Source organism: Castor canadensis, chromosome 4 (genome assembly GCF_047511655.1).
Source record: "Castor canadensis chromosome 4, mCasCan1.hap1v2, whole genome shotgun sequence".
Lineage (NCBI taxonomy): Eukaryota > Metazoa > Chordata > Mammalia > Rodentia > Castoridae > Castor > Castor canadensis.
Window position 1 is genome coordinate 156,194,684 of NC_133389.1, and position 16,631 is coordinate 156,211,314.

At 37.7% G+C, this 16,631-nt stretch overlaps 2 protein-coding genes across 2 annotated transcripts in view; one reads left to right on the forward strand and one right to left on the reverse strand.

Moving 5' to 3' along the window:
• The first annotated feature begins 7,065 nt into the window (after nucleotides 1-7,065).
• On the forward strand, nucleotides 7,066-13,548 carry Fam237a (family with sequence similarity 237 member A). Its single transcript, XM_020151255.2, has 3 exons — nucleotides 7,066-7,215; nucleotides 8,774-9,187; nucleotides 12,873-13,548. The coding sequence occupies exons 2-3, from the start codon at nucleotides 8,776-8,778 to the stop codon at nucleotides 13,004-13,006; spliced, it is 546 nt and encodes a 181-aa protein (XP_020006844.1). The 5' UTR covers nucleotides 7,066-7,215; nucleotides 8,774-8,775; the 3' UTR covers nucleotides 13,007-13,548.
• A 2,328-nt stretch (nucleotides 13,549-15,876) lies between these two features.
• Dytn (dystrotelin) overlaps nucleotides 15,877-16,631 on the reverse strand; it is a 58,897-nt gene continuing 58,142 nt past the window's right edge. The window contains 1 exon segment of the mRNA XM_074069556.1: nucleotides 15,877-15,980. Coding sequence (XP_073925657.1) covers nucleotides 15,877-15,980 — 104 coding nt within the window.

Below are 16,631 nucleotides of genomic sequence, written 5' to 3' on the forward strand. Positions count from 1 at the left end.
AAGTAACTAACATGTGTTGCAAGCCTAAGTCCACTGAAATGCAAATGCTTTTTACTTTCTTGCTTTAAAAGGAACAGATGTGATTGGCTGGAACAATCCATCAAGTCCCATTTTGCCTTAAATGTAAATGAGATGTCTGGAGCTGTGGCAACCAACTGTGAGTGCAAGAAAGGTCAAGAGAATCATCAAATCATAGGGCCTGATGTCCTTGAGTCACTGACTTGACATCTGTAGCCACATGCTTTTATAGATATTTATCTTATCTAATAAAACTTCATGTTAGACAAGGTAAATAAAACTCTGTGTTTAAACTATGGTAGTCAGATTTTCTGTGACTTGCAACTTCATGCATGTCTGGCTGATAAGAAAACTACCTGTTAAAAAATTGTCTCAAACTATATTTGGAATATTTATCAATTTCCAAAGACTTAAATTTAAACTCTTGTTTTTGAAAGTAAAATAACTTTTCCTCAGGGCAAAATAATTTTTATACTTTCATACTTGTTATCTACTTTTGTAAGATTTTAGTCTTTCAATAAAAAACTTTACTTCAGAAGTTGTATCCATAATCACACGAAAGGAATACCCCATTCAGAAGAAGGTTAATTAAAAATTTGGGCACTGGGTGAAGAAAAAAGAAAACTAAGTTGGCTGATTGAAATTTTCACTCCTTTGTCAAGTCATAGGAAAGAAAATTCATCAAAGTTGATTAATGACTCTTACTACTCCAGTCTTAAGTTCAAAATGGTACTATTCTCATAAATTAATTCAGCCAACATTGATTAAGAAATTATTATACACGTATTTTTCACTAAGTCTGACAACATTTAGATGTGATCATCACTCTAAAGTTACTCTCAGTCTGCTTGGGGTGAAGTAGGGAGGGAGGAAAGACAGAGAGCATGACTAGTAATTAGAATACAGTAAGTTAACAATGAAAGTATGAAAAAATTGTAGCACAGAACAGAGCCGTGCTACCTTCCTTACACATACAAAAGTCAAGGAAAAGTTCTTCATCCCAGGAGCCCTCCTCAGATGTTTTTATGCATTAACAGATAGGTCTATGTCCTCATTTGTCTACTTGCCAATGTTTTCCTCTGGGCAGAAGTCTATGATTATCAATGACCCCTGGCTTTCTGGACTGTGGATCCCCTGTTCCTTCTACATAGTGTTGAGGTAGAGATTTTATATTGTGCGTTTTGCTACTCCATCATTGCTGAAGTCTTAGGAAAAAGAAATTTACTATTGCCAAAGCCTTAAGCCATTGTCATAGTTGTCTTGGTATGTAAACCAAATTGAAAAGGAATCTCTTAAATCATAGTATCCATTGAAAATAAGTAGGAAAAAAGAAAGGAGAAGTCTAAAAGTCAGTAACTGTAATGATAACTCTTATTACACTGCTGCAGTAATAGCGAGAGATAAACTCAAGCCTTTACACAACCATAGGGATCCTATGGCTTTGCGACCTAGAAAAATGGACAAAGAATGGAAGAACCTTGAGAGATGCCCTGAAAAGAAATCACCACCTCTCCTATGGTTACGATTGCAGTGTCTTTAATTGGTAAAACAGGAGAAATATGAATGAAATGTTCCTGAATCCCCAAGTAACTTTCCTTTTCCAAACATTTTGGAGTCGTTGTTCAGGATCACCTGACTCCTTCACTGCAGATTGTCCTTGCGCATTTGGTGGCACTTAGGAGTGACTCATCCACTCACCCAGTGGGCATTCCAGGAGATTGTTCTTGTTCATTGCCATTTTCAAATGGTGGAAAAGCACAAAAGAATGAGAGAAAAATAATTATTTTTTTACTATCTGATCCTCAATGTTAAAGAAGCACCCTATTCTTAAATGATGTCCTCATCAATTGCAATGTTAATGCATTGCTGAAGATGCAAACTATCTATATAACTGCTCTTGAATTTCATGGCAATTACTCGCAAGTCCCTTTTAATGTCTTTGAGAATTGCTTCAAGTGGCAAAAATCAGAAAATCTACCCATGGGGCACATTCAGCTAATTGCAATTTACTTTTCAACCAGTCATTCTTAGCCTAAGCTGCAACTGCTTAAAACTGAAACAACTCTGGAGGACAAATGCCAGTTAAACCAGTTATTTAGCATCCTGTATTTTAAATGACACATTGATTTCCTGAATATTTTTTAACAAGTCAAAATAACAATGTGATGAACTGAGATCAGAGGTAACTTGTTAAAATTCTTTTCTCTGTGCTTTGAGTCCACCATATGCTTACCTCGCCCCAAGTTGGTATTGGGGAGCAAGTAGGGAAATAGGAATAGATTATATAAGGAAGAGAACAGAAAGTGACAGTGCCTGTGTTTATATGTGCATACCACTTAGGACAGAAAAAAAAAAAAAAACAATGTATAAAGCTGAGTTTGGGGGACAGAACCATACTCTTACACTTACCAGCTACCCAAGGAAAAATTCCCTAACTTAATGATACAGTGGGGAAAAGGTAGATCAAAATGGTCTTTCCTGAGCTCATCACATGAGACCATCATAAGAAAATAGTGTTTGGTGAATTGTATGTACTGACCAGAAGTTAGTTGTTGCTTGAGAAAGTCTAGTCCATGAAAATGAAACCATTAAGGATAAGTCAGGCTAGGTATCCTTAAGTGTTCCACAACAGACAAAGTATTTTGTTCAAACGGTTTAGTGGTGCTTTTCTTTCCATCTAAATGCAAGAATTGGTATCTCATTTTCATCTTGCAAGCTGAGAGTGACATTCAGGATTTTTTAAACAACACATATTCTCCTTTCTAAGAATATCTCCAAACTGCCAAGATAGTCAAGGGATATAAAATACTTGTTACAACAGAGTATGCAGTGGTTAGGATCTTATTCTAAATAAAAATATTCAAGCAAATGATGGCTTGAATTTAAGTGAAAGCTGGTAATTTGTATTTACAAGACATGTTTAACCAGGGCATTATTATATTTTAGGGTGGAAGTACAAAAATCTTATTAAAAGTCAAAATTACAATGAGAGAGAGAGAGAGAGAGAGAGAGAGGCATCTGAATAGAAAACAGATATGCTTTAGTTAATTAATTAATTAATTAATAAGTAGCATCTTTCTCTCCCATTGGCAAGAGCTGACCTAGGCTATCTGGTTGGGAGAGAATTCTCAAAACCCTCAAACAGGGACAACCAGTTCCATTCTTACCTTCAGACTTATAGGATAGGCAGAACTTAACTGCAGTCCCTTTGTATTTACCCTTCTTTTCTGGCCACTCATTTCTGTAAAATCAGAAAATCTATTCTATCTCTAAAGTCTGATTCTTAATCTCCCTATCCCTAACTATTCTTTGCTCTCCTTATACCAGTCGCTCCCCCTTCAATGGAACTTCTAGTTTCCCACCTTTCCTTCCAGTATTTATCTTTCTATCCCCAGTCTTTTCTTTTTCTAACATGCTTATTGTATCTCTGATTCCCTCATATTCTTGTTATTCATGAGCACCTTTCCAAAAGACATTGACATTGAACTGATGTCATAATGACCACCCATTTCTCCAGTCAGCTAAGCACTGCAGAAGAAAAAAAATAACTAATTTTTGTCAAGTTCTTGCTACATGTAGTACCATTCTAAGTGTTTTCTCATTTACTTTCACTAACCATAAGGGAGATTTTTTTGCCCATTTTACAGGCAAGAAATTATTTCATAATTAATTAAATTTCGCAAAGCATTACATCAAATCAAAAATACCATCAACTGTGGACATTCCATTATTTTAAAAATGTAGAAGCAAGTGCTGAAAATTTAATTACAAGGGTGCTATCAATTTCAGCAGCTTTAATTGTGCAAAAAGAATCAATGATGTATAAGTGAAAGGTACATGGTGCAAACATATGTAATTGGGATCCAAAGCATAATAGTTTATTACATCATTATGCTATGCTGCCTCATAAAAACATTGAAGGATACAAAAATGATATATATTATAAATTCACAGTCTCAAACATTATCTGGGCTTTTAGTCCTGACCTTTAGTCTCTGTCTTCTCTTCCCTCCTTTAATGATACTCCTAAGCTTTTCTATACTCTTTAAGCTCCCTACTTAACAATTGCCTTCCTTTATTTTTGTGAATAACCATTCATCTTGATTGAGAAAATGAATACCACCAATCACCATCTCACTCAGCTCCTGCTCCTCTACCTACCACAATACCTAGAGAGATACATATTTACAGGCAGTCTTCCCTCTTCCTTCTTTTCAGAGGGCAGTTTATCTCCTTTCTGTAAGATGTTGGCTCCCCTTGTTTCCTTGTTCCTCCTGCTTCTACTTCCTGAGATTATTAGTCAATCTTCCTTCCTAAGGCTCAACCCCTTTTTCTTTATTGGCTTTTCTCCCTCAACTATAAACATGACCAAGACCAAACCCCTAACCTTCTGTTCCAATCTTTCTCTTTCTTCTTATCAAAACTCTGTAAGGAGAGCTCCACAGGTAAAATCTTCATCTCCTTAGTTTCCATTCCTGCTTCAGTCCATCACAAACAGCCCCCTCCCAACACACTCAGTTGAAATTGTTCTTAATAAGCTCCTCAGTAACCTTCTATTTTTTTTAGATACAATGGAAAATTCTTTTTCTTCATTTTATTACATATTTTACTGAATCTATGTGATGTTGATTTCCCCCCACTTTGTGAAAAGCTATGTCTCATTGACTTCCAAGATACTATACACTTCTTACTCACTATTCCTTAATCAATCTCTCTCTCTCTCTCTCTCCCTCTCTGAGACTGGGGTTTTGAACTCTGGGCTTTGCGCTTGCAAAGCAAGTGTTCTACCATTTGAGCCACACCTCCAGTCTATTGTTTTGGTTAGTTTAGAGACTGGGTCTAGAGAACTATTTTCCTGGGCTGACCTGGAACTGCAATACCTCCTGATTTCAGCCACCTAAGTAGTGAGGATTACAAGTGTGAGCCACCGAGCCACTGGTGCCTGGCTCCTTAATCTCTTAACTGTTGGCATTTTCCAAATTCTAACCTCAAGCTACTGTTTACTCACTTTCCATAATTTCTGTTGCTATGATACTTTAAAGCAACTGAGGCCAATAGGAGAAGGGGACCAGGAACTAGAGAAAAGGTTAGATCAAAAAGAATTAACCTAGAAGGTAACACCCACACACAGGAAATTAATGTGATTCAACTCCCTGTATAGCTATCCTTATCTCAACTAGCAAAAACCCTTGGTCCTTCCTATTATTGCTTATACTCTCTTTTCAACAAAATTAGAGATAAGGGCAAAATAGTTTCTGCTGGGTAGTGAGGAGATGGGGGGAGAGGGAAGGTGTGGGGGGTGGGGGGGAAGGTTAGGGAAGGGTGGGGGAAGAGGGGAGAAATGACCCAAACATTGTATGCATATATGAATAATAAAAAAAAAATTCCCACTACCACCAAAAAAAAATTTCTGTTGCTATGAACTGTCACCTACACATTGATAAATTTCCAAATCTAGACTGCTATCCTTATCCCTGAATCTCAAATGATTATCTCCAGTTTCCACCTTACCCCTGCCTCTGTAGTGTCTCCATTTGATTGTCACTCATCTCACACATCAAGTGTTCAAAACCAAAATCTTATTTCCCTTTCCCAAGCCTATTTTTCAACCCATTTTTCTTCTAAACTGTTGGTAATCCCAAACTTCCAGTCACTTAGCTTCCAATGGGTGGTATTATTTTCAATATTTGTCTTTCTCTTGAAACCCACATCCAGTCCACCAATAAGTCCTGTCCTTTGCACCTTTAAAATATATGAAGAATCTGATGGTTTTCACAGACTCCCCTGGCTCTCCTGTGCATTTCTATCCCTATGGTCACTCTGTGTTAAATGCTCCATTTCCCTGATCACCTTCTCCAAAAGGACCTGAGTTCTATGAAATTCAGGAAGCAAGACCAAGACCTCATTCATCTTTTCCCACATCATAGTGGGTAAATCGAAGCAGGCTCAAACATGGAGAAACTGAAGTCCACTCCATCCAGTTTCAGAGTGAAAGGAAAAGCCTGGAGCCCCTTCAGATTCCTCTTCAGAGCTCCTTCCTGTCACTTGGGGGAGGAAGTTGGTTTTCTGTGGCTTCAGTTAAACTCGAGTAATGACTCTGCGCCTCTGGAAGGTGACCATGGATACAATTAAGTGACATAAAGGCCCTCAGTTAGTGGAGTCTACAACTGTCTTTTAGAACATGGAGGGGATTTTTAGGTGAAGGACAAAACCTGGAAACATTTGGAAATGGAGGATTTTTGCCTAAGATCCCTTGGCTGGGTGTGTGTCAGTGAAGATGGGCGCTAACGCTAGCAGAGCCCTGGAGAAGTGACAGAGCTCTAACCCCAGGACTAAGATTAAGTAGCCATGAAGTGAGAATCAAAGGGAATCCTGGGTGCTTCCTTTTTTTGGCAAGCAGGGAATTCTGGAGAGAAATGAGAACAGCAATGGCAGCAACAACCCAGGCTGAAGATAATAGGTCTATTAGTTAGGGAAAGTTTCCAGCAGCGCCAAGTCCGTTCCCACTTCTCTGTCCAGGCCAGGTCCTCAGTCACATCCAGATTATCTGGGGAATCACCTTATTTCTTTGATGCCTTTTCTGCCTGGAGACCGGGAAGGCGCCCATGTCCCTTTTCTGACCCCCAAGATTTTAGGTTTCCCTCACATCCTCTTATGCAAAGATGAGAGACACATGGGAAACGGGGACCTGGGGATCTCCATTCTCCGGTATAGGGGCATAAAGCAGGTCCCCAACTTTCCAGCTCCTGCCGACACCATTCTGCCTGCCACGGGTCGGTCGGGAAGCCGATCCACACAAAGGCTGCCTTCCACTGGGCGGAGGATGGGTGTGGGTCAGGGTCGGGGTCAGTGAGGGTGAGTGCGGCTAAGCCTCCTCTTTCCTGAAACGAAATCCTCGGGGGAGGCAGGAAAGAGGAAGGTGCGGGAGGTGGACTTGGAGGCGAGAGGTGGCTGCAGCTTCCAGGCGCTTTGACGTAGACTTGAAGAGGCGCCGAACACTCCCACTACTTCAGAAGAGGCGCGGTAGCATCCAGGACGCGGAAGCTGGGGACAGGCACTCGCGAAGGAAGCAACGAGAGCCACTCCTCTCCACGCTCTCGAGGAACCCTCTCCACGCGTTCGAGGGAACCCCAATAGGGCAGAAGAGCAGGCCAGAGCCCTTCTGCCACCTGGTAGTGGAGCTGCGGCGGTGAGGAGGTGAGTGGGTCCCCAAGGCAGAGCGGGTCTAAGGCAGCTCTGCCCTGCGCGGCTGAGGCCGTGGAACCAGGTGCGGTGCCAAGACTCGCCAAGCGCGCGCGGGTCTCCCACCAGGGCGCACTGAGGACCCCGGGGTTAAAAAGCTCACAGAAACACCTCTCCAGGCTCGGATAGCCCTTTCCTAAAAGAAGGGACTTTTAAAGGAGTCAATGTGAGCATTGTCGCTTGAGCTCAACAGGAGTCCGAGATCACGCCAACTTCAGCACCCTGGACAGCGTCCCGCCCTTTGTCTTTTAAAAAACTTAGAACAGCTAAGTTTTAAGGAAAAAATAACCTTTGCGGAATCTCGATTTAGGTATTTTAGTTCAGAAAAGAACACAATATCCTTCTCAAGTGCTTCAAATAGAGAGAATTAGGGTGACCTTGAATCTTGAACATGTCCCTTCAAAATAGGAATGTGTGCGTTCAAGGACCGTTTGCTTATGGAGTAGTCAGTGGTATTGCGATACATCCTGCGGCTGTGCGGAGGGGTAAGAGTCCATCTTATGTTGCTATATCTCTGTGCTCCGACACAGGAATGTTCCCATGAGATTTACTTTGCTTGCCTTTGTGACACTAACCTCTAAAATGTTTGGAAAGGTTAAAGTGGAAGTGAGCTGTGTGTCCCGTCTCTTTCTTCTTAATGTCGAAGTTGTTTAACTGTGATACGAGTCTCTTATCATCCGTGAGAAATGATAAGCTTGTTCTCTGGGAAAAAAGAAAATTTGAGTTCTTTGAAGATCATAACTTCTCATTGCACTTGTCTGACTTAGTAACATAAGACTATGTGGTATGTGTCTCCCTGATGATTTTAAGGCATTGAGAGCCAGAAAATTTGAATGACAATCATTTTCTTTAAAATCCTTGAAATTCATAGCAAGAAGTTTTTAAAACATTATCATTATTAAAATTTTATCAGAATCAAGGAGCATTGTAGTTGCTTGTAAAAGGTCAATTGAGTCTATTCTAATGTGTTGGATGTATGTCCTTCAGTTTGTTTACCCACACTTTTAGCATCTATTTTGTATTTTTTATAATAACATTATATAATTCTGATGTCTTTTATGAAACTAAAATCCACTCTGAATAGAAAAGCATGCAAAGGTAAAAACATTCAAATTCTTTGTTGCACAGGAATCTTAGGTTAGGATGACTGGGTTTGAGATATTATGGGTTAATTAAAGCCATGTGGCAAGATTTAAGATTTTTGCTTACTATTCTTTTCAACTATATTCTTCCGTAGTAAGGAAAACCAGGTGCACTTATTCATCTTATGAAGCAACACATCTTGGGAATATTTCTTAGCCTGACTGTCTTGATTTTACACTTACCTGTCCTGGTAATGAGTCATTTTAGGTAGAATGAGCTGTGATATGGGAAGTGGAATTAGATTTTCCCATTTAGTGACAGTGAATGTGCTTATTTGCTGGGACTAGGGTTCTTAAGGGCATACTTATTTTTTCAGCTGAGTAGGATGTAATGGGAGACTAATGTATTTCCATACCATGCAATTTCACAGACATGGCTGATCTCGGGAACAGAAGAGTGATCCACTGCCGCTTGAGCTTCACCTGCTCCCTGCTCATTGTAGGAATGTGCTGTGTGTCTCCCTTCTTCTGCCATAGCCAGACAGACCTGCTTGCCCTTAACCAAGCTGATCCTCAGTGCTGGGAATCCTCCTCAGTCCTCCTTTTGGACATGCGAAAGCCTCGCATTTCCAACACTGTTTCAGGCTTCTGGGATTTCATGATCTACCTGAAGTCATCTGAGAACTTGAAGCATGGGGCACTGTTTTGGGATCTGGCCCAGCTCTTCTGGGACATCTATGTGGACTGTGTTCTCTCCAGGAACCATGGCTTAGGAAGGAGACAGTTGGCTGGAAAGGAAGAGAAAATCTCAGGAGTGCAGGCACAGCGCACAGGGAGTAAAAAAGGTGGTCAATCCCAGCTCCCATGTCTTCTAAAGGGGCAAGCAAGTGTGAATGTGTTGGACTGTGAAGAGGGAAACGACCTTGGAGGAATACAGTATCACATAGATTCCTCTTAGAGGGTGAACCTCAAGAGCACACAGTGATAGAAATATAGGTAGCACTTCCTTTTGCAAACATTTCATAATAGCTGTTTATTTTAACACATTTTCTTCATCTGCACACTTCATTTGAGCAGCACATGGAAGAGTCAGAAAGACAAGCAAGGAAAAGCATGATTCCCAATACTACACAAAGGTATAACGGTATGCCCCAAGACCAACACTATTTTTTACCATTAGCCTGGACATTAGCAGTCATAACTTGATGATGACTTGCTGTGGAATTGGGAATACTTGAACAAAAGCCTGGGGAATATTTGAAGTGTGCAAATTCTTGCCCCTTTTAAACTGAAAAACATTGCTTTCATTTGAATGGAGGGGCTCTATGAAAAATATCTAATTAAAGTAAATGAAAAACTCAGTTGGCATGCAGATTCATTCTTTGTTGCTTTTTGAATGAATCTCAAATAACTTCCAGCAAGTAATTAATTTTTAAAAATTGGAACTTCCTAAAAATTTAGAGATTTTTCTTTGATGACTATATTCAAATATAGTCTTTTCCCAGAGGACAGAATAAATATTCCTTATAAATTAGAATGACAGTGAGTGAACCCCTAAGGATAAGTAAACAGAGAGATTCCTGAGCTCAATTCATATTGTTTTTGTTCTTTTTTGGTGTCATTTCAAACAATGAGCTTTCATTAGAAATATTTATGTACCAGTGGCTAACTGGGGTATAACTGATCTTTACATTTCAACATTTAATTATGAGAATTGTTATAGATTCCTGTAAGCACTATATTAAAGTGTTAATAAACAGTAATAGTTCTAGAACTAACTTTTCCAAAGATATTGTAGAGCTTTTATATATCTAGTTTGGTTTAACCTAAGTAACTAAAAATCCTCATTATTTGCTGACCATAAAACTCTAGATAATGCACTGCTACTATTTATAGGTAAGTTTATTATTTTGGTAACCTACACTAACTATATTTTTCAGAGGAAATATTCATTTAGCATCTTTGCTTCTAAATGAGAACTATAGAATAAATGTCTTTAAGTGTGGATTACCAATATTTTAAAAACATTTTGAACAGAGACTTTCCAGGAGTCAGAGTAGTAAGGGCCACTTATTTTCTTCCTCTGTACTCTGAGAGCAATCTGTCAAGCTTTGTCTTTCATTCTTATCACATTTAGCTAGGGGACTCAAGTCACCACCAAATGTCATTTACCGTGCATTCACTTTGCCTAACTCAGAGAAATGTCTACAGAATAAACGAAAATGGTATTATTTACATTTAACTGAAGATGAGTATATAATAAGCTTTAGAAGCCACTTTCTTCACCTCACTACAGAGTTGCTATTGACTCAGATGGTCTGAAAACTTTAGGGACAGGTGTTTTGCAGGTAGCTAAGTAGGAGTAGTAAACATTTCACTGTATTGAAATTATTTTAATGTTTGGCACAAGCAATTTTTTAAAGTTCAGGAAACAAGGCATTCCATTTGGCTGGTATTATCACAAAGAGGGTCTTGGGTCAAGAAGATACATGTTGAAAAGTTAAATAGCTAGAAGAACATTGAGATTTCCTTTCAAGGAGCTTCATTTAATCTCTAGTGGCTCAACTGGGCTCTGAATGTACCTGCATGTATCTTCCAGCAATTTTCCCTTTTGTCCCTGGGGATAATATGCTACTAGGTTGGAATGAACGTGAGGATGAAGAGGTGATTGTTTCCATAGTTCTCAGGAAAATTCTATCATTAGGGCAAAAGGGAAGAAGAACTAAAATAAGTATCTACATAATATACTAAAAAGTTCACATTGTTTTGATGTCTTCAAATTAGATAGTTTAAATCCACTTATGAAATCTTACCATGAATCATACCTTGTTAAAAACATATAACTTATGTAATTTTGTATGTGAGTATTACATTAACAAGTGTGAAAACAAGAGACATCAAATGGTTACATAACATTGGGCAAGTTAACTTACATATTTAGTTCTTAGTCTATTCATATCAAAAAGAAGGATAAGGAAAGAATTAGATGACCAACAAAGTCTCTTCACGTTCTCTGCTCTGTGATTCTATAAAAATGAAATGTACAAAAGGTAGTTAAATAACTCTGGAAAGAATCTGGAAGAGTTTTATCCCAAGAACAGTTGGCTGATCTTAGTGATGACTGGGACACCATGGGTATTTGTTACAATTATAAGCAGGAAGAGAAGAGGCCCAGAAATGAGAACTCCAAAAATTCTGAGGGCTGGAGATGATGTTATGAGATTAGTGTTAATCTAGAAGGACATTGGTCAACAGTTGAATGTTGAACTATCTGACGGAAGATGTAAAGAGGATAGACATACCCAGGCTTAATTGCTAAATTTTGATGGGTTATGTCAAGGGAAAGAGAGCAAGGGGGAAAGAAGAAGTGAAGATGAGAGAGGGAGGGAAAGAAGGGAGTGAGATAAGAGATGAGAGAGAAAGAGTACGAGAGAGAGACAGAGAGAGAGAGAGAGAGAGAGATTGAGATTTAGGCCAAAAGCACACTGATAACTCCCAAAGAGAAATCAGCAGAGTTCAGGTTAACACATAGGATGGTAAAAAGTCTTCCAGGCAAATGAAGAGATTTTGGGATAGATTTTGAGATATAACCTTCATAGTGTCAAAAGTAATGCTTCTTTCAATAAACGTTGCTCTGACACTAAGAATGAAAGAAAAATCTGCCTTCCTGGGACTGGTAATTTATGTGGTCTAGAAAAACTGTGAATTTTTGTTTTTCTCTGTTATGAGAAAATTAAAATTTAGATTTATAATCTGATGTTTGCAGTTGATGCCTAACTGGAAAATACTCATAGTGCTTGTTTTAAAACACTAAACACAAGAGCAAGTGATGCTTCAGAAATATAGACTCACAGGGCTGAGGAGTGGCTCAAGTAGTAGAGAGCTTGTCTAGTAAGCATGGGGCCCTGAGTTCCAACCCCAGTACCACAAACAAAAATACGAAAAAAGAAATACAGGTTCACAAATGCTTGATTTTCTACTTTACTCACTCCAAGAAATTTCTTAAGTAACATACTCAGCAATCACCCTTCTAGAAGTTTATTCTAAGGAAACATTGACAGGTGAAAGTAATGATGCAGTATAAGACTCTTCGTTGAAGTATAATTTAGGTAACAGAAAATCTGGAAATAACTTAAATGCCCCACAATAGGGTAGTTAAGGCATAAAGTGTATATATAAAGCCAAGGTTATCTTTGGAAGATTATATTATTGGTGATTTAAGTGTTTTCTTTATACTTCAATATTAAAAATTATGTAATTATTATTTTACCTCTTTAGTCAAATATTTTAGTGCACATTAATAGACAAGGAAATATACTTGTTATCATTTATTTAACTTAGATTATGTAACTAAACTGCATAGGACACAAAACTTTCAATAAATAAAAAATTATATATACACTTCTGCAAAATATATATAGTTTTGATAGATTGGCAGAAATACCCATTTTCTTTTAAAAACAATTATAATATTCAATTAACCTGAGAATAATCTGGTGACCTTATAAATTTCGTTTTCTCTGCTTTCAGGTACATATTCTCAGCTTCTAAGAACCCCTTTCCTAAAGAAGAAAGAGTTGATTGAAGATTCAATAAGCATGCATGTACGCAAGAGTGGGTCCAGGTTCACAGGAAAAGTGAACCTTGAAATAAAGAGAAAGTAAATCGAACCTTAGAGTAACTCATGCCTCAGAATTTAAAAAAAATGATTATTTTTTCTTAAGAATTTGTCGTTGGTTCATTTTAGATAGCGGAATATTCAGAGATAAATATTATGCTAAATTCTCTAATAATGCTTATTTAAGGCTTCTTTTAGTTTGCTAGCATGTTCCTCCAAATGGTGACTACTGCCAGACCATCTCACTGTCAAAAGAATTAAGACTTCCGAAAGTGACTTGGGAACTTGGAGACTGCCTCTTTGTAGACGTTTGATAATTTGTTTGGGATACTTACATTGTTAATTAACTGGAGAGCCATCCATGTAACCTGAATGTGCTGCATGAATTCCAAACCATTAACCACTGGATTGCTTATGCACTGGCAGATGAGGAATTATACATATTAATAACCAGATATGATAGTCTGTGGTAACTAAATTTTGTTTGAGATAATATTTTTGACTACTAAATAAAGCCCAAAATAAAACAAAATAAAAAAACCCCTCAAGGAATAAAGCATTCTACTAATGGAAACAAAAGTAATAAAAGTTTTGGACCCCAAGCAGTGTTATTGGAGTCTCTTTATTTCAATATTTAATGCTACCACTAATGATGTCCAAACTCTAATCAAATAGCATAAGTGTAAATTACTGCCCAATTATATATTTGCCATTCAGTTAAATATTAAAACTCTGTAAGTGGTTATACTTTGTATTGAAAAGCAAAAAAAAAAAATGAACAGCATAAGAAGAAGCTATAAATATTTTTTCCCCTGAAAAATGACCAGGCCTGGGTGACAGTCATAACCAGAAAGTCTAGTTAGCAAATTTCCTTGAGTTCTAGACACAGTGCTACTTTTCTCTCTTATTATTCCCGTGTCTCTAGTGTTTCTCTTATAACCATGATTGAAGCCAGTTTGAATTTCAGATATGTTAGAAATTCTCTCGCTTTTTCCAGGTCCAAAGAAAGCCTCAGTAAATGCTTCACTGGAGGTTTGAGGCCCTACAGAACCTAGAAATCTTATCAAAAGGGGTATTTCTAGAAGGCACAGTTTCCTCTGAAAATTAGCCATGTCCTATCAATAGGAGAAAGACCAGAAAAGGGAGGAGATTTTGGTTGACTGGGAGAATGAGAACATGAAACAGCTGCCACCATTTGGCTACCTTTTCTACATGGACGCATAAATTTGCTCTCATGCTCTTTTCTCTAATGTCTTTCAACATATTCTTCAAAACTGTATAATGAATTCATCACCTCTTATGAATTGCTGTTAAGACATGACTTTTAGAGAGTGGAGCCTGATCTTGACTCCTCCCTCCCTTTCCTTGGCACTCCACAATAGGACTTAGTTGGCATTACTTTTCTGTAAAGGGTCAGGTAGTAATTATTATCAGTTTTGTGGGTCATCCTGTCTCTGTTGCAACTAATCAAGTCTGCCTTGGTAGCACAGAAGCTACAGCAATAGATACATAGAAGAGCGGTTGTGTTCCTATAAAACTTTGTTTATGGACACTGAAATTTGAATCATACAATTTTTTAGGTGTCACAAAATATTCCTTTTCAACCATTAAAAAAACTTTAATAACCACCCTTAGCTCATGGTCTGTACAAAGCAGGTAGTAGGTAGAATTTGGTTTATGGGTTATGTAGTGTGTTAACCTATGTTTTTGGACATTGTAAGGAACACTCTAGGATAAGAGTAAGAAAGAAAGTGAATATGCTAAATGAAAAAAACAAAATAAAAAAATTACTGTAAGCAAATAGGAAAATTTAAATATTGGGATGAAATCAAACACAGATCTAGTTCTAATCCTATCTAATTTGATATTCATTTCGTTCTGCAAAATATGACAGATTATATAAATAAAAAACTTATAGTATCTCTGTGTTATGGACTGCAGATCAAAATACTGGAATCACAGCAACAATAAAATTTATTGGGAGAAATTAGAGTTGTAATTAGAGTACAGAATCAAGTACAGGTCAAATGATTTTGGAAAAGTTACTAAACCTCTTTGTGCCTCATTTTTCTTACAAAATGAGGTAAGTACTTTCTAGGCACATTGTAAGGATTAAATGAATTGTTACATAGAAAATGCTTAGAAAGTAAGTGCTTTAGTTGTCAAAACATGTTACCTATTACTCTGGAAATTAAGTTTAGCATCTGTACCTAATCCAGCATGGGTAGAAAGGACCCATGCAGGTGCTTTCAAGAAACTCTTTGGATGTGAGGTTTTAGATAGAAATATTGATACACACTTTTTAAAAATTTGAGATACTTGTTGATTTATATACAGTTGTAAGAAGTAATACAGAGATATCTGTATACCCTTCATTCAATTTCCCCAGGAACACCATGTATAAAAATAGCACAATATCACAACCAAGAAATTGATATTTGCAATTCAGACTTTATTCAGATTTTACCAGTTTGCATGCACTTGTGTGTGCGTGTGCACGCACATGCATGTGTTTAATTCTTTGCCAAGCTTGTTCTTCAGAAGGAGCATCCAGAGGAAATTAGGCCATCAATACAGTCATTTAAATGATACTTGAAGAAGACTGTTGCATATGTTCATGTAGCCCACATACTTGAATATACTACCAAACTATTCAAAGTAAGAATGGAAACTCATCATGGCTGGATTTGACTTTGCTGCTGGGTCTTTTGTATTTCCTTCCCTACCTCTCACACTCAAGAATTCTCTGAACTAAAGAACTAAGATACATGAGGAAAGAGACTAAAAAATAAATAAAACGTCTTCATAGTTCACAGCAACTATTGAGAGAGAGGTAGAAGCCTTAATTATTTTAATTTAGATTTTGAAAATGTGTTTTGTCATGACACCAAGGAACCTTTGAGCCTGGACTCCTTTTCACTTCAAGTTAGACAAGGTGATTTGATCCACGAGTGCAGAGAAGGCCTTGCAAATCCTCTCCGCTCCACTATACAGGTCCACATTCGCTGAAGACCGCAGGCCTGAAATCAACAAACAGGAGAGGCTTTCAGAGAAACACACTTGTAAGTTCTCAAGCCAATCTGACCAAGGCTCTCACACAGAGAACGGAATCCATCATTCTTCAATTCCTGAGGACAATGCCCTTTGCCTAAGTGGGCTGGCAAATAAGGTGGTTAACAATTATCATGATCAATGTGTATTTGTACTAAGACCCCAGGTGAGAGCAATGCTGCTGGCTTGGGAACCAGGCTTTGAGAACTACTGTTCTATGGCTACTTAATAATGGTCACAGTGGTCTCCTGTGATCTGTGGTAACAGGGAGTGTGTTGTAGAAAGAATGGAATTTTGCAGTTACCAACCAAAAGTTTGGTGTCCATAATCTTTAACCTAAGAGTTCTTTTTAAAGGAATTGGTCCAATTTATATAAAAGTATAAATACATATAAGTATATATGATATTTACCAAAGCCTTTTGTGATAATAAAAAATTGGAAGCAACTTAATTATACATCACTAAATAAATTATAATACATTCATACCCTGAGATATTATGCAGATTTGAAAACATGACATCACTCAATGTTTAAGATATCAAACAAGTGAAAAAAGCAAAAGTATAGTGTGATCTAATTTATCTTGAAAAAGTAAAAACACACATATGTGCAGAGTAAA